Source organism: Balaenoptera ricei, chromosome 2 (assembly GCF_028023285.1).
Source record: "Balaenoptera ricei isolate mBalRic1 chromosome 2, mBalRic1.hap2, whole genome shotgun sequence".
NCBI lineage: Eukaryota > Metazoa > Chordata > Mammalia > Artiodactyla > Balaenopteridae > Balaenoptera > Balaenoptera ricei.
In genome coordinates, this window is record NC_082640.1 from 81,278,908 (window position 1) to 81,305,595 (window position 26,688).

Consider the following 26,688-nt stretch of genomic DNA (forward strand, 5'->3'; position numbering starts at 1 on the left):
ACTAACCATCCTTTTCAATTTATTTGAAAACTGAAAGGCTAAATTATACTCATTTTGGTATTGGTGCCAAAACTACACTAGTTGGTATTAACAATAAACCACTTTTTAACTCCTAGGTCCCAGCTCCAGTGTTTACAATGATGAGGGTTTTCAGCTCTTTATATGAGTCTTATTCCTTATCATCATGGAAAACCACAAGCTGGCTGGCATTGAGATGCTCTCAACCTTCCTTTGAATTCTATTTTGTACCAGTTCAGGACTACTAGGAAATTTTCGAACAATTTCTTGAGATCCCTATTTCCTATCATCCTGTATGAAAACAGAAAGAAAACAACTTCCTTTGCTTACTTATTAGTTTGAAGAAGTGGTTCTCAACTGAGGAATACTTGAAAGTAGAGACATTTTTACTTACCACATTTTCCTTATCACAGTATGAACTGAAATCACTCAATACAATTGCAGCATACTGAAGCAAAACTTTATTGATGGTCTAGGAAAAAAAATTGTGAAATGTATCCAGGTAAGTAGAGACCTATATGTATGTATATACAGATATATGTATCTATCTACACACACACACACACACACACACAATCCAGGTTATGTTAACTGGGAAAACTTTTCAAATGTCATTTTCAGCTGAACAAAGGCCATAAGTAGTGATTAAATCTACACCCTTGCCAAAAGAAGGATCTCAATTAAACTATTATATTTAGATGACAATTTGTAATATTTCTGAGTACATTTGGAAGATATTTCACATGAATCCATTCCATTTTAATACAACCAGCTCAATCACAAAATTCTTTATTTCTAACTTATCTAAATACTCAGAAGGTATACTGTTTGGTGGTAACCTCCTCTATGCTTGGATACTTATTACCTAATGCCCCCTAATGATTTTTCTTTTCCTGAATGAATAACACTTCATGCTTTCATCATCTCTCATGGTTTCTAGTTCCCATCCTCTCCCCCTCCACCCCTAACACACACACACACACACACACACACACACACCCCTACCATGATAAAATTCCTTGTGGTGGTTATTTTTTCAACTTTCTGCAATGTTCTTAAATAACTCATTATGAGAGGGGGGTCAGAACATTCCCATATATGTCACTTAGCAATGAATATTTTCAGTAATTTTCTATGATAAGGAGCCTTACTAATAACAAAGACCACCTCTTAAGACCTAAACTTCAGCTTTTGTTGCATCACACTATCTCAATACATTTACCTTTAATTAGTAAGTTATTTATTGGTGCAATATTTGCTAAAAATATTGCCTAATCCTCCCCCTCTTTCTGTCTTTTTCATCTTAATTCCAAATTTTCCTTCTCCATCTAATAACTCTTTCTGAGCCTAAGGATGCCCTCTGCTTCCATTAACTATGCAAAATAAGGGAAAATGAACAAACGTTGTTACATTTTATTTCAACTACTTAAAGAGATATTGATGAGTTTGCACCCTACTGCTGTTACTTACAGAGCTTGAATTATCATAAGTCCAATGTGGACATGATTTTCTTAGAAGAGAGAACGCAACAAGAGCAGTAGATACAGACCATCTCTTTCCATAGAAAAGCAAAGACAAAAAAGATTTTCTTTTTTGTGTAACTTATTTGTCTGAAGTTTCTTTGTGGCTCAAAATCAACTTGGGGAGACAGTCCAAGGACTTAAGCTAAAGGAGAGATGTTTAATTTACAAAGCTGAATTCACCAAATGTGACTATGAACTCGTTTTATAGACTTTAAAAATCACAACGAAAACCTGAAACTGGAAATTAGGGATAACAGAAAATCCATAGTTTGTGGAAGTACAAGGTAAAGTGATAATATGCATCAATTTAAATGGAAGACTGGCCTTGGAAAATATAACATCTTATCAAGCAGCAGACCAATAAATCTAGGAAAATAGGTGGTGGATCAGCCTAAAGTATCTTCCAAATGCACCTGTTCAAAACTTATTTTAGATGTAATGTTGAAAATTACTTTGGGACTTACCTAATGAGTGCTGATTTACTCATACATGTGAACACTACTCTCAATTTACAGGTTCTTATGACAGTGTAAACTGCAGGAATCATTTCACTATATTGCAAGAACAAAAACCAACAGAAGCCTGACTTTAGGAGCTTGTTGTAACTCAGACTATCACTTGTTCAAGATTTAGTTTGGGCAGGGGAATCCAGACATCCATTTCTGATTATTCTTAAGGTCTTCCCATGGTCTAATTCTTGCCTCTACTTCATAGGAAAAACCTAGTCCCTTGAATTCCTGCTGGGAGGAAACTGATCCCACGATCTCGCATCCACTAGCCTACAAATGCCAGTGGTTAGCAAGTCAGGATAGGGTGCATTGAAGGAAAAGGGCTCAGCCATGTAGGATGTAGTTTAAGGCCTTCTGCCCATAAGAGTTGTGAGTACACTGGCTATAACAACATCCATTTCTTTGTGAGTTATACAAAGTACACCTGAATGAAAGTGTTCATGTACATTTCAGGGGCAACCTTGATTTCATTCTAATTTATTCAACAAAGTAAAATCACTACTAGATATTAGTTCTTTAATTAATACTAGTGAGTACAGTTGAACCTTGAACAAGCAAGGGGTTAGGGGCACTGACCTTCCGCACAGTGGAAAATCTACTTATAACTTATAGTCAGCCTTCCATATCTGTAGTTCTTTCATATCTCCGAATTCAACCAACCACAAATCATGTAGGACTGTAGTATTCACTATTTAAAAACTGTGGACCCCCATAGTTGAAACCCATGTTGTTCAAGGGTCATCTGTAGTTAGTTAAGACATGTCTACTTTAGGCATGTCTCCAACAGTATCATAACCATCACCTGGGAACTTGGCGGAAATCTAAATTCCCTGATCCAGTCCCAGATCTACTGAGGCAGCAATTCTGGGGTTGGGTCCCAGCAATTTATGTTTTAACAAGCCTCCAGGTGGTAGTGGTGCAAGCTGAAGTTTGAGAACCATTGTCCTACCTAATGTACAGCAGGGTGGAGATAACTCTTCAGAGAGAAACAGTTGATGGAAGGGGTACCTAGGAAGGCCTGGAAGGTAGGATTTCTGAGTGTGTGAACTTAGGTCATGATTTTCTTTTTGGTGGACTGTTGGGCTTCAGCAGTGGGGACAGTATAGAGAGAAAGAGAGAGGCAACAGATAGCCTAGTAGGGGAAGTTTGCATCATGTTCTATGGTAAAATACAGTTTTTATGAAGAGATAGTCATGAGATGTAGATAATACTTTTAAGAATACAGCAAAGGAACTACCATTGAAAAAGCCCCCAATTAAATAAGATGAAATTCTAATAGGATTGTGGCAGTGAAGCAAGGGATTCTGCTGTATTTAAAGAATCAGATAGGATGACTAAAGTATCTCCCAGCTTCAATCTGCTCTGATTTGACCTGCAGCTTCTGGTACTATTGAGCTGGGATGGCCATCAATTACTCAAACAAAGCCATTATGGTCTCCCTTAAGCTAATGCCACACTAGTAGAAGTAGGCTAAATATCCTGTCAGTACTACTGGTCGGTACATCTAGGGGTATTACTCTTACAATCAGGAAGACAAGAACCCTGGTCCAAATCCATCTTTGCAGTCACATTTTATGCATGGAGCTTTACAGTATTAGAGCAACACAGAGGACAAGAAGACTGCAGTATTTGTTAAGTGACATTAGTAATGTTACTTCAGTGCTTTATACGCTGTATTTTAACACATCCAACATAAGATAGAATCCCCTACAGATGCCTAGGTTTGGTCTAAAGAGTAAAAATAAATGGTGAGATTCTGCTCTCCAAGTTACTAATTGATTTCTGATGACACTGGAATGTGAAGGTAGTATAGCTTGGTGGTTGAAAGCATTCCATTCATACCATTTCTAGTCTTGTTTGAATTATATAAAGTTTCTGAGCTTGTTTTGTCATTTGAAAAATAAGGAAAAATAATTGTATCTATCTCTTAAGAGGTGAGATATGTATATATATCTTATATATATAAAATGATTAGCACATAGTGGTACTCAATGAATTATAATTATTATTTTTAAAAATTAGGATTATGTTCCCAGAGAACAAAGAGTATGTGGGTCTCATTCACCATAGTACGGCCAACTTGGAGCCAGAAGTCAATATTTGTTGATTTGTTTTTAAGTAGTACTGAAGATACCATTACTTCATATTTCTCGGTTTTAAATTAAACTACCCATACTTGTCAAGAGTAGCCATACAGCCATAGGAATTTTCACTGCTCATGTGCCCATTTTACCACTCATCACGGCTCCTAAATGTACCAGCTATGAAATTTGAAGCATTTGTTTGAGATCTTATTCAGTCTTACGTAGTAAGAGTGAATCATCTTACTTTAAGATCCATTAAAAAAAAAGTGAATCATCCCTTTAAGATCCATTTCACAATGCTAGCTAAAGTGTCCTCTAAAGTGCTGGCAGATGTCATTAATGTGTCTTCTCTCCAGGGGATGGTTTAAATCAGTCTAAGTCCCAGAAGGATAATATGATTTCAGTATCTTTTGATACAAGGATCCCAATCCTAAGAAGGATAGGGTTTTCAAGACTGATGGTCACATCTGATGAAATAAAACAAACTCCAGTAATCTAAAGTTACTGTGAAATAGCTAATTATATTAACTACAAAGGCCTATTTTTATTTTTATGATTTTCAATTCTAATAACATAGAATTTATTTTTCAATGAAGGTTGCCCATTTCTACTTTCTCAGAAAATGTTTTTCATTCCTTGTGATAATTCATCTCCTTGAGATAATACCTGATTAGTATTGAATGCCCATGGATTAAAAATGCTTTACTTCACTGAAGTTATTGTACTGTGCCAATAAAAGCTCACATTTCCTCAGTGACACATGGAACCTAATTATTTTCTTCTTGCTTCAGAGAGTCCCAGTTCGGCTTTCCTGCTACTCCTACTCAGTGCTTCCGTGTCTCCACCTTACATAACCTGCTACCTGACTACTCTGAGGGTGAATTCTAGTTACTTTTGCAATATGTGCAATTATGACAGTATGTTACTAAATATATTAACTCTGAGATTCTGAAATTCTCATCTGAATCTGCTTCTACTACAGAGTTCCAGGAATAGCATGTAACACAGTTTTAAAAACACTATCCCTAATGACCCTGTTTCATTCTTTTCTTGTCAGTCACCCAAAACACAGCTGCTAGTCAAGAAAAGACTTTGGGCATTTTTTAGAATAAGTCTGCAGAATTCACTGCAGATTTCCCCATTACAGGAAATTGGAATCAGCTGCTACCAAGAAAGTCTCAATAAATGATTTTTAGCTATTATTACCCTCTTTAAAAGTGCGAGGTTACTTTAGTCTTCCTAGTAAACAGATATAAAGACTGGAGTTCAAAATATCTCATGGCAGATAAATATTTTAATACAGTTTAGGCTGACAGCTTGTCTGCCTAAAAGCCTTCACTGGCTCCTCATTTTCTACTAAAGAAGTTCAGCCACTTTGCCAGTTCTTTACGACTCTTTACAATGCGGGTCTAACTTTCCAACTGCAGTTGCACAGCACTCTACGAATCCTATGCTCTTTCTTCAGTGGGACCTCTCAGGCTAGAACTCCTGAGTCACAGAATGGTGAAGGACAACAAAGATTCTCTCTTGACCAAACTCTACCCAGGTTCTTCCGAGTCCTCTCCCCTACTAGGCCTCAACCTTGGCCTATAAAGACTTGAACAAAACAGTAGCATAGTTTCTAACAGCTCAAGGCCACACCCCTGGGATGATTCTCAATGCCCTGAAAGTGCCTGCCTGAGAAAACGCAAGGCTGCCAAAAGATTTGCCACTTGTTCCAGCCAACACCCCTGTCTCCCAGCCTCTGGGGGAGGGTAGGAGGCTAACTTCGATAAGCACCAGTTAGCAAACCCAGATGGGCTTCCCATGGACCAACCCCCCTCTTCCTGCTTTTTGAGCCCCTGCTTGTGCCCTCCCTGTTCCTACACTCTGCCTCTAAAACAGCCAGTGACGCCTGTACAAATCAAAATTGACTCTCGTTCAGTCTGGACTCTTCCCCACTGCACTCACTTATTGCTAATTAAAATCTGTCCTTACAACTTTAACTAGTATCTGGCTTTGTTTATTTTTGACAAAGGCTCCCCCATAGGGTTGCCCAACCAGTATCTGATGTGGGATGAGCAGGAAGTAAATCTTTGTTGTGTTAAATCATACAGTTTCTTGGTTTCCTTGTTACCTCAGCAAAACTATCTTACTACAGTTAATAAAGATGCTGCCTCCTACGAGAAGCCCTTTCCTAATCCACCTGTCAGTGAACCAGGCTTAAACTTTTCTAAGAGCCAGAGCCAGTGACAGGGTCAGGCTCAAGCCTCCCATTCATAAAGGATCTCAAATTTAGACTTTTTGTGATAACGCAAATGAAGTAATCTACTCTTGTGTTGGTGTCTGTGGTTGAAAGCAGTGGCATGTTAAATGTATACATCCTTTAGGGGCTGAATTTTGTCCCTCAAAATTTATATGTTGAAACCCTAACTCCAAATATCTCAGAATATGACTGTATTTGGAGACAGGGCCTTTCAAAAAGTGAGTTAGTTAAAATAAGGCCATTAGTGAGAGCCCTAATCCAATATGACTGGTGTCTTTATAAGAAGAGAAAATTTAGACACACATAGAAACACTAGGGGTGTAGGTACACAGAGGAAAGACTGTGTGAGGACACAGTAAGAAGATACTCATCTGCAAGAAGCCCTGAGAGCCCTCAGAAGAAAACAAACCTGCTGACACCTTGATCTTGGATTTATAGTTTCCAGAACTGTGAGAAAATTAATTTTTACTGTTTAGGCCACCATTCTGTGGTATTTTATTTATGGCAGTCCTAGCAAATTAATACGTCTTAAATATTATACAATTTCACTGAGTTTTGGCATGTCTTTATTTTTTAACATGATCTATAACTATCTCTCTCTCTCTCTCTCTCTATCTATATAGATAGAAAGATATAGATATACACTAGGCATTTTTCAACCTCTGAGACACTCTGATTATAGCATTTGACTTTTTCATAGTTGTTTATAGGTTTGGCCATCTCATTATAGGTTTTTTGAGGTTGGAGATCGTGCTTATTCATGACTACATCTCTTAAAGTGGCTAGTAAATTGTGCAAGTGAGGCAAAGAGTAAGCCCTTGTCAAATAAACAGCCAGCTGAAACCTCTGCCATCATCTAACCCATGAAGCCAGGCTTATCCTTAGGGCCGTCAGGCATAGGAGTGTGTAGGTCATTGCCCTACAATCCCTACATTTGTCGTATCACTACCGTGATTCAAACTCTCCAAATATTCACTGTTTCTTAAATTGTTCAAAAGATTAAGTATAAACTTCTCAACCTGGGAAGCAGAGCTCTTCAAGATCTGGACCCATCCTCACTCTCCTAACATTCCCCACTACTTCTCCCAGAACAGATTTTCTTTTTCCTTTTCTTTTCCTTTTTGCTTCTTTTTTGCCAGAGGATTGTTTCTCCCTGCTCTTCACGTCACGCTCAGCTTTTACTTTCCCTTTGTTCCTGCTGTTCCCGTGGCTTAAAATACTTTTCTAACTTCACCTTTTTAGGCTGAATGAGCCCTGTTTTCCCAGGGAAACTGTATTTCAGCTCTCATTAGTTTTCCTTCCGCTCAACTTACTGTGCACTCTACTGTGCTTGAGATTGAATTGTGTCCCTCCTCATGCCATCTTCCAATTAGTTCATGCCATGTGGTCTTACTATATATATATATATATATATATATATATATATATATATATATATATATATATTTTTTTTTTTTTTTAAGATTTGAAGGGCAGAGACAGCATTTTTTATTTCTTATATTTCCCCAGAAACTTTTGCAAAGTAGTAAAGTAGTTTGCAAGCCTTCTTAGACAATAAGAGGAGGAAGAGGTCTTCAGAGGAATCTGGTTGCTCAAAATCAACTTGCCAACTAAGAAAACTAAACTCATAAAAATCAAGGGACTTTGCGACCTTGATTGTGACCACCTAGAGGGGTGGGATAGGGAGGGTGGGAGGGAGAAGCAAGAGGGAGAGGATATGGGGATATATGTATACGTATAGCTAATTTACTTTGTTATACAGCAGAAACTAACATAACATTGCAAAGCAATTATACTCCAATAAAGATGTTAAAAAAAAAAATCAAGGGAACTGCTCAGACTCACACTACAGTTATTGGCTGATTTGAAGTTAGAACTCAGTTTTCATTACTCCAAGTTCAAATACTTTTTATCGTACTCCTGATTAAAAAAAAATACTTGTGATTTGAATATGAAATTCCAAGATCTATTTTCAGCTACAAAGCTGAAATAGAAATTAATTTGGCCACCTACGGTAGTCTCATCAATTACAAATGACTGAGTCATTCATGTGAATAATAAATAGGTTTTTTAAGATGATAAATCCATACTTAGGAAACAGGAAGGGTAAAAAGAGAGTCAGATGACAAACCTGAAACAGCCTATTTTTACTGGAATTAGAAAATTAAATTGGGGTAGTAGTCAGACAAGACTAATGTTACAAAACAACAGCATTTTTCAAATTCTGTGCAGGAAAATAACAACATGCCATAGTCCCAGTGAAGAAAGGATTCATTCCATTTAACCTACCTTTGCAAATCTTCTCATTAAGTGAGATAATGCTTCAGGATTGGGGCATTCCAGTTTCTTAATAATCTCAAAGCTCTGATTAAGCTGAGCAAAGACATCAACCACAGAGGAAGAAAACAGCGCGTGATCAGATGTCTGCTGGAACTGAGGGGAGAGAAGGTGAAACCATCCTCATAAGCATACTTTAGAGGGACTGTGGAAGGAATCTTCATTATTTCACAAAAACAGCTCAATCTCCTATATCATGTACTTTCATTTCCCAGTAATAAAATGCTTGCTCATTTTAAAATCATCCATCTCCTTTTCTGGAAAGTGTAGTAAAACTAATATCATGGGGCAGGTTGCTATTAATTGGTTTCTCCATTACTGAATTGAGGGACTGGTTCTTTCAATTTCTCATTCCCCACAGGCATTAGGATGGTTTAGCAAGCCGATTGTGGCTCAAGACATTTGATTTGCTCCAGAGGGATTGGGAGGGTGTCTGTTCCTAATCCTGGAATCCTGGAAAGGTTCCAGAACAACAGGGGAGCTTTGTATAAGCCCACTGAACTTGTAGATTCAGACCAATTCAAGGAGTAAAGAATCTTGGGGCAAAAGCGTGATTGATTTTTTTTTAAAAGCGATTCCCTAGGGTTCTTATCAGCATTTAAAATTGTGTTTTAATTATATTTTGGTAATGAGAGGATTAAAATTAAACTTAATTGATAGCAATAAGCCTAACAATTTCCGTTAGCTTAAAAGTGAGCAGTGTAAATGCATCTTGACAATAAGCAACCTGAAAGTCATTTAAACTCACTCCATCTTTTTTGTCTCTTCCCAGGGCTCCATGAAGGAACTCCACTGACACGTCTTCATTTTCATCTAGCCACTGCATGACAAAAGGTTCAAACCACCTGAAAAAAAATCAGTAGTATTGCATACCATAAACGATGTCATTTGCACATGATTAACAGTGAATACTGCTCTTTTCTTATCTGAGAGTAATTCAGGACCAAAAATCTCTTTTCTTTCTCTTTTTCTAGTTCTGCTACCTTGAAGACCTTTAGTTTCACTTCTCAAACATATCCCCTTCCCAAAATTCCTTGGCAGTCCAGTGGTTAGGAGTCCAAGTGAGCTCCCACTACATGGGGTACAGGTTCATGGGTTCAATCCCTGATCGGGGAACTAAGGTCCTGCATGCTGTCCAGTGTACCATATACATGTGTGTGTGTGTATATATATATATACACACACACACACATATACACACACACACACATATATACACACACACACATATATACACACACACACATATATATGTGTATATATATATATGTTTGTGTGTATGTGTATATATATATATATATATATATATATATATATATATATATTATATATATCCCCTTCTCTTTTACCTTCAATCTCTACCTTTCTCTTGGCCCTTCCAATGCTGCCTCAAATATGCTTAGTTCCCAATTCCCACTCTACAATTCCCTTTACAATTCAAAATCCTGTAAAATGTAGATCTTGTGTGCTATGTCCCCCACTGTGCCATTCTCTCATTTCTTAGGGCTTTACCATCTGGCTTTCATCTACACCGACTCACCTCCTGTAACTGATCCTGGGTGCTCACCTTTAACTTTTAGTGATCTGCAATCCACCAGTAGGTGGGTTTTGTGAATGGTCTAAGTTTCAAAGTTCTTTTTTCCGTATGAATGTACACTTGTCTAGCACCATTTATTTAGAAGGTCATCCTTTCCCCCACTGCTTTGAGTTGGCATCTTTCATGCAAATCAGGTAACGGCAATGTGTGGATTTGTCTCTGGACTATTTTGTTTCATTGGTCTATTTGTCATACACAGCACCATACAATTAATAATTAACTTTTGAATAAGTCTTGATGACTGATAGTGCAGTTCTCCAACTTTTTTACTTCCTCTTCAAGATCGCTATGGCTAGTCTTAGCCCTTTGCATTTCTATGTATTACATATTTTTGGATGAACTTGTCAATCTGCACAAAAATAGCTGCGGGACTCCTTATGGGATTGCTTTGAATCCGTATGTCAATGTGGGGAGAACTACCTCCTTTACAAGAATGCATCTTTTTAGGAATATTGTATATTTTTATTTCGTTCATCTTAAGTAATCCTCTCAGTAATATTTTATAGTTGCCTGAATAGAGGGCACGCACATCTTTCATCACATGTGTTTATCACAGTTTTAATGCCATTCAAACGGTATTGTTTATATGTAATTTTCTAACTGTGGCTATCACACAGAAATACAATGAACTTACTACATTCACTTTTTAGATTCTATTAGTTTTCCTATACTTTCTTTTGAATTCTCTAGGTGTATAAATATGTCATATACACATATGGATAGCATCATTATATGCTTTTACAACCATTATACTTTTCTCTTTCTTGTCTTATTGTACTGTCTAGGACTTCTAGCACAATGTTAAATAAAAATGATGTTATCAGCTATCGGTCTCGTTCTTTTTTTAAAAATTTATTTTACTGAAGTATAGTTGATTTACAATGTTGTGTTAATTTCTACTGTATAGCAAAGTGATTCAGTTATACATATATATAATCAGTCATTCTTGATCTCAGGGGAAGTTTTCAAAATTTTATCCATGAGAAGGTTTGTACAGTTTTTTTCGAAGGGTGGGTCTTTTATTAGATTAAGAGAGTTCCCTTCTATTCCTAACTTGATAAGAGATTTTTATAACAAATTGATGTTCTATTTTATCTAATTATTGTTATATATTTAGTGTAATGATTGTAGCGATTTTCTCCTTCATAATTTAAATGTGGTGATTTACATTCATTGCTTTTAAAATGTTTAACTAATCTCATATTCCAGGAATAAATTCCCCATGGTCATGTGATATTACTGTTTTTATAGACCACTGAATTCTATTGGCTAATATTTCATTTATTTTTTTAAACTATGGTCAGAGAGAAATTGGCCTGTAATTACTCTTACTTGTCAGGTTCTCAATAGGTTTTAGTAGTGAGGATATGCTGACCTCAAAAAGGATTTGAGAAGTATTCCTGCCTTCTCTGGAACAGTTTGTGTAACATTGCTGATATTCTTTCTTAAACAGTTGGAAGAATTCCATTTGGAGCCATCTGGGCCTGCAGTTTTAATTGTGACATGATTTTTATTTAAGGATTCAAATTTTAAAATAGTTAGAGACCCGCTCAGATTTTATCTTTTTTCCTACGCTAGCTTGATAAGTGTTCTTTTTAAAGGAATTTGTACATTTTGTCTAACTTTTAAATGTGCTACCATAAATACTCTCTTAATAATTTCTTATCTTTGTAGCATCTTTAGGGACATCTTTTCCTGATAATGGTAATTTGTGACATATCTTTTTTCACTGGCCTTACTAAGGTTTTTTTGATTTTTAGAGTCTTCTCAAAAGCACACTTGGCTTTTTAATTTCTCCTTAAATTTTCTACTTTATTTTGATTCCAGGTCATGTTGATTATTTTTTCTACTTTCTCTTGACTTGACTGGCTTTTAACCATTTCTTCTGATAACTTATATTACTGATTTCATAGCCTTTTTTCCTTTCTCTTTATAGAACTAGAGCTATAAATCTTCCTCTGTTTACTGTTTTAGCTGTAATCCACAAGTTTTGACATGCCATATTTTATCACTTAGTTAAAAATATCATGTAATCTACACTGTGATTTGTTTTTTGACTTATGAATGATCTAGAGTATCTGCTTAATTTCCCTATCTGGTGACTTTCTAGTTATCTTCTTGGAGTAGATTTTTGGCTTAATTCCACAGTGGTCCAAGAACATACAGTATATGCTTCAATCTTTTAAAATTCATCATACTTGCTATCAGATAGTCTATTTTGGTAAATGCACCATGTACATCTGATAACAATGTGTATTTTCTCATTGGTGGTTATAATTGTAGATAGGTAGTGCGTGTGTGTGTGTGTGTATGTGTGTAAATAATATCTATGAAAATTTGTGGAAACTCTGGGTGACCAGAAATAGATGGACAGATATCATGTTGTTGAAATGTCTTTTTTCTTAATAACGTTTTTTGTCTGATTCTTCAATCAGTTTCTGAAAGATGTATAATTTCCAAATAGAATTGTAGATTTGATTTTTCATTTTACTTCTGACAATTTTTGCTTTATATATTTTGCTGACATGTCATTTGATACATACAAATTTAGAAATGAAATATATTTTTAAATTTTATTTTTGAAATATTTTAATTGAAGTATAGTTGATTTACAATGCTGTGTTAGTTCCTGGTGTATAGCAAAGTGAGTCAGTTATGTATGTTATGGTTTCATATATATATATATATATATATATATATATATATATATATATATATATATATATTCTATTTCATATTCTTTCCCATTATGGTTTGTTACAGGGTACTGAATATAGTTCCCTGTGCTACACAGTAGGACCTTGTTGTTTATCTATTTTATACATAGTAGTTTGTATCTACTAATCCCAGACTCCTAATTTATCCCTCCCTCCCCCTTCCCCTTTGGTAACCATAAGTTTGCTTTGTGTCTATGAGTGTTTGTTTTGTAAATAAGTTCATTTGTATCATATTTTAGATTCTACATATAAGTGACATCATATGATATTTTTCTTTCTCTGTCTGACTTCACTTAGTATGATAACCTCTAGGTCCATCCATGTTGCTGCAAATGGCAATATTTCATTCTTTTTATGGCTGAGTAGTATTCCACTGTATATATGTACCACATTTTCTTTATCCATTCATCTATCAATGGACATTTAGGCTTCTTCTATGACTTGCCTATTGTAAATAGTGTTGCTATGAACTTTGGGGTGCATGTATCTTTTCAAGTTAGAGTTTTCTCCGGATATATGCCCAGGAGTGGGATTGCTGGATCATATGGCAACTCTATTTTTAGCTTTATAAGGAACTCCCATATTGTTTTCCATAGTGGCTGCACCAATTTACATTCCCACCAACAGTGAAGGAGGGTTCCCTTTTCTCCACACCCTCTCCAGCATTTGTTATTTATAGAATTTTTGATGGTGGCCATTCTGACCAGTGTGAGGTGGTACCTCTTTGTCATTTTGGTTTGCATTTCTCTAATAATTAGCAATGTTGAGCATTTTTTCATGTGCCTGTTGGCCATCTGTATGTCTTCTTTGGGGAATTGTCTATTTAGGTCTTCTGCCTATTTATTTTTGAAGTTTGAACAAAAAGAAAAATGATATTTATTTATTTGTTCTGCCCATTTTTTGATTGGGTGGTTTGGTTTTTTTTACTGAGTTGTATAAACTGTTTTTATATTTTGGAATTTAACCCCTTGTTGGTCACATCATTTGCAAATATTTTCTTCCATCCCATAGGTTGTCTTTACATTTTGTTTATGGCTTCATTTGCTGTGCAAAAGCTTGTAAGTTTGAGTAGGTCCCATTTGTTTACTTTTGCTTTTATTTCTATTGCCTTGGGAGACTGACCTAAGAAAATGTTGCTATGATTTATGTCAGAGAATATTTTGCCTATGTTCTCCTCTAGGAGTGTTATGGTGTCATGTTTTATATTTAAGTCTTTAAGTCATTTTGAGTTTATTTTTGTGTATGGTGTGAGGGAGTGTTCTAACTTCATTGATTTACATGTAGCTGTCCAGCTTTCCCAACATCACTTCCTGAAGAGACTGTCTTTTCTCCATTGTATATATTCTTGCCTCCTTTGTCAAAGATTAATTGAGCGTAGATGTGTGGGTTTATTTCTGGACTCTCTATTCTGTTCCATTGATCCACATGTCTGTTTTTGTGCCAATACCATGATGTTTTGATTGCTGTAGATTTGTAGTATTGTCCGAAGTCTAGGAGGGTTATGCCTCCAGCTTTGTTCTTTTTCCTCAGGATTGCTTTGGCAATTCACGGGTCCTTCATGGTTCCATGTAAATTTTAGGGTAATAATTAGTTTTGTGAAAAATGTCATGGGTAATTTGATAGAGATCAAATTAAATCTGTAGGTTGCTTTGGGTAGTATGGCCATTTAACAATATTAATTCTTCCAATCCAAGAGCATGGGATATCTTTCCATTAGATATCTTTCCCATCTTTTTGTCGAATTGCTCCTTTAATCATCATGAAAAATTTCTCTCTCTCAAAGTATTTATCTTAAAATCTATTTTGTCTAATATTAGGATAGCTGTGTAATTTTCCTTTCAATTATTTTTTTCATCTTTTCACTTAACATTTCTAGACTCATGTTTTAGACGAATAAACTGTAAGCAAGATATTTTGGGTTTTGCTATTTTATCTAGTAGGACAATACTTGTTGGCTAGAGTATTAATATATTTGCATTTAATGATTACACTTAATTTTCTGATACATTAAATTTTAAATCTATCATCTTGCTTCCCCCACCCTCAATTTTCTACTTGCTCTTCCCTCTTTTCACTCTCGTTTCTTGATTTTTACATAATTTTGTTTTATCCTCCTCCCCTTCCCCATTATCTTATTGATGCATAGTATTATATTATACCTTAAGGGGTTACACTATAAATTATAATACACATCCACGACATAGTCAAAGCTTTTTAAAATGAGTATTTTACACTTTTCAAACAAGTCAAGGATCTTGTATTTACTCAGTGAATCACTCTTCTACCTTTTCATGCTATTGCTGTCTTCTATTTTAAATTTATTTGTTTATTTATTATTTATTTTTGGCTGCATTGGGTGTTCATTGCTGTGCGCGGGCTTTCTCTAGTGGTGGTGAGTGGGGGCTACTCTTCATTGTGGTGCATGGGCTTCTCATTGCGGTGGCTTCTCTTGTTACAGAGCACAGGCTCTAGGCGCACAGGCTTCAGTAGTGGCTCATGGGCTCTAGAGCAGAGGCTCAGTATTTGTGGCGCACGGGCTTAGTTGCTCCGCAGCACACAGGATCTTCCCAGACCAGGGATTGAACCTGTGTCGCCTGTATTGGCAGGCAGATTCTTAACCACTGCATCACCAGGGAAGTCCTAATCCTATGTATATTTTATTCTACAGATTTTTAAAATTTTATATAGTTAATGTGTTTATTTTTTAATTTTTATTTTTTTAATGTGTTTTAAATGTACTCATTTGTTCACCTTCTTTAATGATTTTAATTCTTTACTATATTACTGTATTTTTATCTTGAGTCATTTTCCTTGTCTGAAGGCTTAGAGTATATTTTTGGTGAGAGTCTGCTGGAAATAAGTTCTCTCAACTTCTCAGTTATATAAATGTTTTTATTTTCCTTTATTTTTGAAGGCTATGTTTGACACTTGTAGAATTCTAAATTGTTGTTTTCTTTCAGCACTTAAAAGGTATCATTGAATTGTATTCAGGTTTCAGTCACTTCTATTGAATAATCAGCCAACTGTTTTACTGCAGCTCTTTTGAAGGTAAAGTGTCTTCCCTTTCTTGACCCAGTACATTTAAAGATTTCTTCTTCTTTTTGATTTTAAGCAGTTTTCTATGATGTACCTACAGGTAGTTTTCCTTGCATTTACCCTTCTTAGGATTTATAGAAATTCTTGAACTGTGGCTTCATGTTTTTCATCAGTTTTGCAAAATCCACATCTAGTGACTCTTCACACACTGCTCTAGTACTGTTTCTCTCTTCTCCTTTTCTGGAACTCAGGTCTTTGTACATTAGACCTTTTTATAATTTGTCCCATATATCTCTGTTCTATTTTTTCTATATTTTGTATTTTTTGTTTCTATGTTTTTATATGAATATATTCTTCAAAAATATGTTCCAGTTATTTTAAACCCTCTTCTGCTATGTATATTCTGCCATTAGGTCCATCTATCACATTCCTAATTTCATCCTATTTCAGTTCTACAATGTCCATTTTATTCTTCTTATAGGTTCCATTTTTCTGTTGAAATTCTCCCATAAGTTGAAGTACACATCAAACTCTATGTCTGATAAGACTAATATCTCTTTTTCTCTTGGATTCTAGTCATTTGGTCCTGTTGCCTGGCAGTCTTTAATCTTTTGTTAAATATTGTGCATTGTCTATGAAAAATTATGGAACATTTGGTTGATCATTTCCTCCAAAGTGGATCTGAATTTCTTCTTGTAGACAGAATGTAGGGAGCTCACCACAATCTAGGAAAGACTGGGTTTTAGACTGGGCTACTTCCAGTTTGCCCTTATTTTTAGGACAGAGTCCTTCAGGGATCTCACCTGAAAACCTGGGATGTTTATAATGCGTCTTCTTTCTTAGGAAGCCTTGCTTTCTAATTTTTATCTCCCCAGCATTGTGAGACTGCTGAAGTCTCTGCTTGGTTTTTAATCTCTTAGTGCCTGCTTTCTACTTGTTTATTTCTGCCTTACTCTCCACACATGGGCAGATTAAGAATCAGAGAATACCTCAAGGAGAAACTGCATGCAACATGCTATACTTACTTCTCTGTAGTTCCCTTTATTCTAGGATGTTGGTCCCACAAGACAAAGCAGCCTTCAGAGTCTTGAACACCAATGTTTGTTTCTCTAGCCCAGGGAGATCACTATAAACTCGGGGTTACTGTTTTCTATTTGACCACCATGACTTATATGGCAAATTGGTAAATGCGTGTAGATGGAGAGGACTGGAGAGAAACTGCAGCAAATACAGGGTTCACCTCAATGCAATTCTTTTCTCAGGGACCATAGCTTCTCAATCCCTGGTTGCCTCAATTGCTGTCTGATACTGTTTAATTTTATTTTGCTTTTATACTTGGTCTTCAGTGAGCATGTTAGTCTGATTTAAGTTAGTGTAGTTTAGTTAGTCTACACAGAGCCAGAAGCAGAATTCTCTTGGCAAATAGCTCCCTTTTTCATTTCCCTATTCCCAGTCAATGATACTACCAACACTTAGGCACATGTACTCCATGTTTAACTCTTCCTTCTTTCTTTTATCCTCATGTGTCTTTAGTTGACAAATTCTGTAAATTCTATCTTTGAAATTTCTCTCCCATACATCTTCATCCTTTACATTTTTACTACAATCACTCTAGTATGTGTATAAAATTTTTACTTCTCCCAGTATACAATTCTATCTTATAAGCTTCTATGAGAAAAGTTAAGTAAATGGGCAGTTCTAATCTCATCACTACGTTACTCACTAACTTCTAAATCCCTTCCCTACCTCCCTCCATTCTCTACCTTTTCCAACCCCCACAATGCCTAATGAAAGTGGTAAAAGCTTCACAGTATTTATATAATCTAGTTCAAAACCACATTTCCTACATTACTTTCTACTAATTTTGTAAAGATACCCTGTACTCCACTGAAATGAAACTATTTCCCATGGACCATAGCCCATGTATTCCTTCCTCCATAATTATGCTCATAACTTTCCTTTCGTTTTCTTGCCATAGCCAGAACAACATTTCAAAGTCTGTATCAAATGCTACCCCATCCATAAATACTGTGTAGAGTCATTGAAATGGGGTAATATCTCTCTTCTGTGAGACCCCATTGCACTTTGCTCATATTACTTGAATTAGTAATTATCTCAATTTGCCTTGCTTTAGCAGGATTTTTGTTCTTACACTATCTCCTTGAGTATAAGCTCCTTTCAAGGTGAGGCCTTTATTTTATTCACTATTGTCCTACAATACTTGGCATAGTGCCTAGAATTTGGAAGCCCTCCCTCAACAGAATAAAACAGAATTCTGACAAATATAAAATGCAGAGTATTACAAATCTGTGTGATTACAGTTGTATCTGATAGATTCATGTTTCTGAAAATGTTACCTGTTTAATAATGACTTCTATTTTAGAAATATAAATATCTAAGACATTTTTAGGTTTGAAATAAAGAGTAATTTAGATTATATAGATCAATACACAAGCACCCCTCATTTTCCCAACAAAATTTGAGTTCAAGCACTTTTACAAGAAATAATTTCATCATGTGAGCCATTGTGTATTATGTATTATGTATTTCTTTCTCTTTGAGTTGAATATCCAAGTAAGTCATACTTGAAAAATGCAACACAATTCAATTAAATATGGTTCCCAAAAGTATGCAAATCATTTAATGTTAATTTTATGACAGAAATGTCAGCATTCAAATGAAGATTATGTGAAGAGATTTTACGGCTGCATAATTCAGGTTTAATTTTACAGGACTATGAATTGAGAATAAACTTGGAGGTGAAAATCACTACTTACAAGGAATATTCAGGAACGGCATCCTTGAAGGCAGGAAGTTCTCGCACATATTCATTATAAAACCATTTCACTTTGAAATGCAAATTCATATAATCTGTGCTCTTGCATAACCGCTGCTTTTCATGTTCTGTAACGGATAAAGTCAAATATTTAATAAAGTTTGGTTTGCCAACAATGCTGTGTTCCAATCTACTTTTATTATTCGTATTTCAAAAAGGAAAAAAATAACATATCTGAGGTTAAAGCAAATTGAATTGCTAAAGACAGACCTGAAAGTTTACAAAATGCAAAAATCATCTGTTAGGTCCTATGTAGAATAGCTCAGGCAGTAATGAGAAATGACTGAAATGCTCTAATATGCCTTCCTGAAAAAGGTGAGAATTCTGGTGAGTTAAAGAGTGATAATGTATCACCATTTTTCTATATATCTGCAAGCTTTCACATTTTGACTACTTTTAGCATGATGCAAAGTGCCAGAAAGAATGAAAACGTGTAAGCATGAATAAAACATGAATCAAACTAGGAGGCATAATCCCTGATTAATACTGGAGATGTGAATGAGTAGACTGCATTTTTGGCCTGGATATTTAATACTTAGAGAATTAAGGAGAAGAAATATATTTAACTTCTAAGCCAGCTGATTTCTTCTTCACCTTTTAAGTTCAGCAAAAATTATTTTGTACACTGTGACTTTTTGACATTTATTTAGCAAGATTTTCTTTTTTTTTAATTTTTATTGGAGTATAGTTGATTTACAATGTTGTGTTAGCTTCAGGTGTACAGCAAAATGAATCAGATATATATATATATATATATATATATATATATATATATATATATCCACTCTTTTAGATTCTTTTCCCATATAGCAGGATTTTCTAATATGTGACTTTTTCTCTCTCTCTTGCTCAAAAAGTATAGCTTAAAACTGTTACTTTGATCTGAACATATAGTACTGGGGAATAGAGACAAAAATAATGTTACTGAACACATTTATCTCTGCTCAATATTAATATGTTGGCCAATTCTGGCTCTAAGTATAGACACAACCAAACCCCAAATATCCCTAACTATATGTAGGTTGAAAGTGTCCTCTGAGAAGTTCTGGTTGAGGTCTGTGAATCTCCTTCAAGCTAAGGGCTTTAATTTATAATAGGAATGCCCTTTACTTAATATTCCAGGCTGAAAACACTAACTGAAGCAATTAGATTGTTATAAGGTAACTGAGGTCATCCCTGCTTTTCAAAACCTGACTATAAAGAGACTTAAATCCCAATAATAAACACAAGAGGTAACACAACCCCAAATCGAACATTTTCAAATTATCTAAGCAATGATTAATTCAAGACAATTTGTAGGACCAAGAAAGAGGCAGAGACAGAGAGAAAACACATCTATACACAGAAACAAGAGTAATATACTAGTACCTATAGACCAGACACCCAGACAAAATTATGAACTAGGTGACTGGCAGCCGCTGTGCAAGGATGGGCCTGGCAACCAACCGGACTGGGAGCCAGCCATGCCTACCAGACTGCCCCCAGTAGTCTACCCTCCACAACAGAAAGATCCACACACATAGGGGCACCCCTAGAGCATACAGCTCTGGTGACCAGTGGGGAGTGGGCTGCTGAGACCCATAGGACATCTCCTACAAAAGGCCACTTCTCCAAGGTCAGGAAACATAATCAACCTACCAGATACATAGAAATAAAAACAGCAAATTAGACAAAATGAGGTGACAGAGAAAGATGGTCCAAACAAAGGAACAAGATAAAACCCCGGAAAAAGAATTAAGTGAAATGGAGATAGGCAGTCTATCTGAGAAAGAGTTCAAGGTAATGATTGTAAAGATGATCAAAGAACTCAAGAGAAGAATGGAAGAACAGAGTTATTAGTATGTAAATATTATCATTATTACTATGATTTATGTCATAGAATGTTCTACCTATGTTTTCTTCTAGTTTTATGCTTTCCAGTCTTACATTTAGGTCTTTAATCCAGAAGTTAAAATAGTTTAACAGAGATGAAGAATACAATAACTAAATGAAAAATACACTGCTAGGACCCGATAGTAGGTTAAATGATACAGAGGAACGGATCAGTGAGTTGGAAGATAGAGCAGTGGAAATCACCAAAGCTGAACAGATAAAAGAAAAAAAGAAAAAAAAAAGAAATGAGGAAAGTTTAATAAATCTCTGGAATAACATCAAATATTCTAACACTCACATTACAGAGGTCCCAGAAGGAGAAGAGAGAGAAAGGGGCAGAGAACATATGTGAAGATATAATAGCTGAAAACTTCCCTAACCTAGAAAATGAAGCAGACCTCAAAGTGCAGGAAACACAGAGAGTCCCAAACAGTATCTACCCAAAGAGGACCACCCCAAGACACATTGTAATTAAAATGGCAAAAATTGAATATAAGAGAGGATATTAAAAGCAGCAAGGGAAAAGAAACCAGGGAACTCCCATAAGGCTATCAGCTGACTTTTAAGCAGAAACTAAAGTGATGACAGAGAAAAAACTACAACCAAGGATACTCTATCAGGCAAGGCTTTCATTTAGATTTGATGGAGAAGTCAAAAGTTTAACAGGCAAGCAAAAGCTAAAAGAGTTCAGCACCACCAAACCAGCTGTACAAGAAATGTTAAAGGAACTTCTATAAGTGAAAAAGAAAAGGCCACAACAAAAAACATGAAAATTACAGAAAGAAAAATCTCCTCGGTAAAGGCAAGTATCCAGTAAAGGTAGTAAATCAACCATGTACAAAGCTAGTAGGAAGGTTAAAAAACAAAAGTAGTAAAATCATCTATATCCACAATAATCAGTAAAGGGAAAACTAGACAGCTACATGTAAAAGAATGAAATTAGAACATTTTCTCACACTATATATAAAAATAAACTCAAAATGGATTAAAGACCTAAATGTAAGACTGGAAAGCATAAAACTAGAAGAAAACATAGGTAGAACATTCTATGACATAAATCATAGTAATAATTTTTTTGAATCTGTCTTGCAGCCAAAGGAAACAAAAGCAAAAATTTAAAAATGAGACCTGATTAAACTTAAAAGCTTTTGCACAGCAAAGGAAACCATCAACAAAAATGCTAAAACCTACTGAATGGGAGAAAATATTTGCAAATTGTATGACTGATAAGGGGTTAATATCCAAAATATATAAACAACTCATACAACTCAACATCAAAAAACCCCCAAACAATTTGATTTAAAAAATTGGGCAGAAGACGTGAATAGACAGTTTTCCAAAGAAGACAGACATGGCAACAGGCACAGGAAAAGATGCTCAACATCATTAATCATAAGATAAATGCAAATCAAAACCACAATGATGTATCACCTCACACCTGTCAAAAGGGCTATGTTCAAAAAGGTCATAAATAACAAATGTTGTCAAGGATGTGGAGTAAAGGGAAACCTAGTACATTGTTTGTGGTAATGTAAATTGGTGGAGCTACTGTGGAAACAGAATGGAGTTTCCTCAAAAAACTACAAATCAAACTACCATATGATCCAGCAATTCCACTCCTGGGTATACATTCAAAGAAAATGAAAACAGTAATTTGAAAAGATACATGCAGACCAGTGTTCACAACAGCATTATTTACAATTGCCAAGATATGCCAACAACCTAAGTGCTCATCAACAGACGAATGGATAATAAAGATGTGGTGTATACACACACACACACACACACACACACACATGCACAGTGGAATATTACTCAGCCATAAAAAGAATGAAATCTTGTCATTTGCAAGAACACGGACCTGGAACATATTACGCTTAGGGAAATAAGTCTGAAGGAGAAAGACAAATACCATATGTTATCACTTATAGGTGAAATTTAAACAATAAAACAAATGAATGAATACAACAAAGAAGCAACAGACTCACAGGAAGAGCAAACTAGTGGTTAAGATGGTGAGATGGAAGGTGGAGGGGCAAGATAGGGGTAGGGGATTAAGAAGTACAAACTACTATATATAAAATTAATAAGCCACAGGATGTATTATATAGCACAGGGAATATAGCCAATATTTTATAAAAACTATAAATGGAATATAATCTATACAAATTTTGAATCACTATGTTGTACACCTGAGACTAATATAATACTGTAAATCAACTATATCTCAATTTAAAAAAAAGAGTGCATATAAACTGAGATTGGATAGAAAACATGTAACCTCAGAGAAGAAAAAAAAGGCTGAAAAGAAATTTTTAAAAGTTCAAAGATATGCTTAAATATTTTAAAACAGGAAAAAATTAAAGACAACAGACATCATGTGGCTTTGGAAATGTATTATTTGGTGCCACTGTAAATAGAACACAAAATATGTGAAATATTTTATTATAATGGCATAATTAGTCATTTTGCTGAAATAAAGGTGAAAATATACATTTCTGAAAGAAAAATATAATTTATGACTTATTTGTATCTTCACTGGAAAACACAAACATTGCCTCTTAGGACACCAAAATATGCATATTGATAATTCAATTGCTATCTTTGATATTTTGCCAACTTTCAGCATATTAAAAAATAACTGGTCCAAATTTTTTTATTGTATCAATATAAAAGTAAGTTTATTTTTTTTCTTTTTAAAAAAAATTTTTTTAATTTTATTTTTGGCTGCGTTGGGTCTTCATTGCTGCATGCAGGCTTTCTCTAGTTGTGGCGAGTGGGGGCTACTCTTCATTGTGGTGCGCGGGCTTCTCATTGCAGTGGCTTCTCTTGTTGCAGGGCACGGCCTCTAGGCATGCAGACTCAGTAGTTGTGGCTCTCGGGTTCTAGAATGCAGGCTCAGTAGTTGTGGTGCACAGGCTTAGCTGCTCCGCGGCATGTGGGATCTTCCCAGAACAGGGCTCGAACCCATGTCCCCTACATTGGCAGGAGGATTCTTAACCACTGCACCACCAGGGAAGGCCAAAAGTAAGTTGACTTTTTGAGGTAAGACGATAGAACACATTTCATTTAAAAGTTTATTAGCTTGATTTAGAAATGATAAATATTTAGGTCTATGCTATGTGGACCTCCATTTATGCTCTTGTCTTTGCAAGTGTTAGAGGTGAGAGCCTGGAAATCTATTACCTCTCCTAAGAGTTTTTGCACATTATCAGAATCCTGAGGGAAGGGTAACCCAGTTCCATCTAATAACAAAAATGTTTACTGAGTGTGTAGCTTGTGCCAGGTCACATGGGAGGCCCTAGAGAGATAAAGATGAAGGACCCATATGCACAGAGCTTAGGGAAGAAGGGTGACATGTAACAGGGAATTTAATATAGTATGGCAAGTGCCGTGATTTGATATGTACAGGAGGATGTGGTCTCTTGGAGGAGATGAATTTAGCCCAATTTTACGTTTTAGGTGAACAATTAAATACAGAAATTATTTGCTGTTAGTGGTTCAGTGCACAAAGAGGAATTTGAGCCAGATGATACGTATTATATAAAACAAAACTTCATATAAGAAATGCTATTTAATATCGATGTGTCTCCTTTGCAAAATTTTATAACTATGGTTCCAATTAAGGTTTTGGGTTTTTTCCTCTTTCTACTCATGTTCTGGTAGCAAGTTTGGGTGAACCCTATGTTGTGTCATAAAAGGAAAAGGTTTGCCAATCTCTGCCCCTTACAATGAAGTCGCCTCTGTACTTTGGAGAGTAGGTAAAAGCAGCTGTGGGCAGTCCCCAGTCAGATTTCTAGACAAGACCTGCAGTTTATTTGCTTAACCATTTACACTTCACTTCTCCATAAATGCAGCAGTCTTGCCTTCTTCCCTATTTGGGCACTCTGCTCAGAGCTTACAGCCCTCCCCAAACCCACTCTCCTGGACTCTGCAAGGTCTCTGCCCTCCTACATTCCCCTCATTCCTGCTGTTCCCACATTTCCAGGAAAGGAACACTTCTATTTGTCTAATGTTCTGTAGCCACACTGTAGGTAGGCCCCCCAACTCTTCTTCCCCACCTACCACGTCCCTCCTACTGAGGATAAACACAAGAAAGGAGAAAAGAAGGAGACCAATTATCTTTTAAAAAGATGAAATCTTGTTTTGCTCTAGTCTGGAGACCATCTTTTCTAGTTCCTAAGAATGTATGTGATATGATAACTCAAATTATCAGGGTTTTAGTACCCCCCTCTGCTAAAAAACAAACAAACAAAAAACAAACCTTATAAGAATTACTAATAGTTTTCTCCTTAAAGAATTGCTTTCGAGGGGAAGACCTTCAAGATGGCGGAAGAGTAAGATGTGGAGATCACCTTCCTCCTGACAAATACATCAGAAATACATCTACATGTGGAACAACTCCTACAGAACACCTACTGAATGCTGGCCAAAGACGTCAGACTTCCCAAAAGGCAATGAAACTCCCCATGAACCTGGGTAGGGCAAAAGAAAAAAGAAAAAACAGAGACAAAAGAATACGGACAGGACCTGTATCTCTGGGAGGGAGCTGTGAAGGAGGAAAGGTTTCCAAACACTAGGAAGCCCCTTTGCGGGCGGAGACTGCGGGTGACAGAGGGCGGGAAGCTTCGGAGCCATGGAGGAGAGCGCAGCCACAGGGGTGCGGAGGGCAAAGCGGAGAGGCTCCCACACAGAGGATCGGTGCCGACCAGCACTCACCAGCCTGAGAGACTTCTCTGCTCACCCACCTGGGCGGGTGGGGGCTGGGAGCTGAGGCTCAGGCTTCTTCGGAGGTCAGATCCCAGGGAGAGGACTGGGGTTGGCTGCGTGAACACAGCCTGAAGGGGGCTAGTGCGCCACAGCTAGCCGGGAGGGAATCCGGGAAAAAGTCTGGACCTGCCTAAGAGGCAAGAGGCCATTGTTTCAGGGTGCACGAGGAGGGGGGATTCAGGGCACCCCCTAAACGAGCTCCAGAGACAGGTGTGAGCGGCAGCTATCAGCACAGACACCAGAGACGGGCATGAGACACTAAGGCTGCTGCTGCAGCCACCAAGAAGCCTGTGTGCAAGCACAGGTCACTCTCCACACCGCCCCTCCCAGGAGCCTGTGCAGCCTGCCACTGCCAGGGTCCCGTGATCCAAGGAAAACTTCCCCGGGGGGAACAGACAGCGTGCCTCAGGCGGTTGCAACTTCACACCAGCCTCTGTCGTGGCAGTCTCTCTCCGCATTCCATACCTCTCCCTCCCCCCGGCACTCCCCCACTACCCTGGCCTGAGTGAGCCAGCGCCCCCTAATCAGCTGCTACTTTAAATCTGTCCTGTCTGAGCAAAGCACAGATGCCCTCAGGCAACCTACACCCAGAGGCGGGGCCAAATCCAAAACAGAACCCCAGGAACAGTGCAAACAAAGAAGAGAAAGGGAAATTTCTCCCAGCAGCCTCAGGCACAGTGGATTAAATCTCCAAAATCAACTTGATATACCTTGCATCTTGGAATACCTGAATACACAACTAATCATCCCAAAATTGAGGTGGTGCACTTTGGAAGCAATGATATGTATATATATTTTTTCTTTTTCTCTTTTTGTGAGTGTGTATATGTATGCTTCTTTCTGTGATTTTGTCTGTATAGCTTTGCTTTTACCATTTGGCTTAGGGTTCTGTCGGTTTTTTTTTTTTTTTTTTTACTATAGTTTTTAGCACTTGTTATCATTGGTGGATTTGTTTTGTGGTTTGGTTGCTCTCTTCTGTCTTTCTTCCTTTTTTTTCTGTTTTTATTACTTTTTAATTTTTAATAATTATTTTTTATTTTAATAAATTTACTTTATTTTATTTTATTTTTTTCTTTCTTTTTTTCTCCCCTTTCATCTGAGCCGTGTGGCTGACAGGGTCTTGGAGCTCAGGCTGGGTGTCAGG

At 36.5% G+C, this 26,688-nt stretch overlaps 1 protein-coding gene across 2 annotated transcripts in view; it reads right to left on the reverse strand.

Moving 5' to 3' along the window:
* Positions 1–26,688, reverse strand: part of UNC13C (unc-13 homolog C) — a 596,809-nt gene that overhangs the window by 105,585 nt on the left and 464,536 nt on the right. For both annotated transcript variants that reach the window (XM_059915534.1, XM_059915533.1), the window contains 4 exons: positions 18,844–18,970; positions 9,465–9,561; positions 8,669–8,812; positions 413–490 (listed from right to left, as the gene is read on the reverse strand). In XM_059915534.1, coding sequence (XP_059771517.1) covers positions 413–490; positions 8,669–8,812; positions 9,465–9,561; positions 18,844–18,970 — 446 coding nt within the window. The remainder of the gene's footprint in view (positions 1–412; positions 491–8,668; positions 8,813–9,464; positions 9,562–18,843; positions 18,971–26,688) is intronic.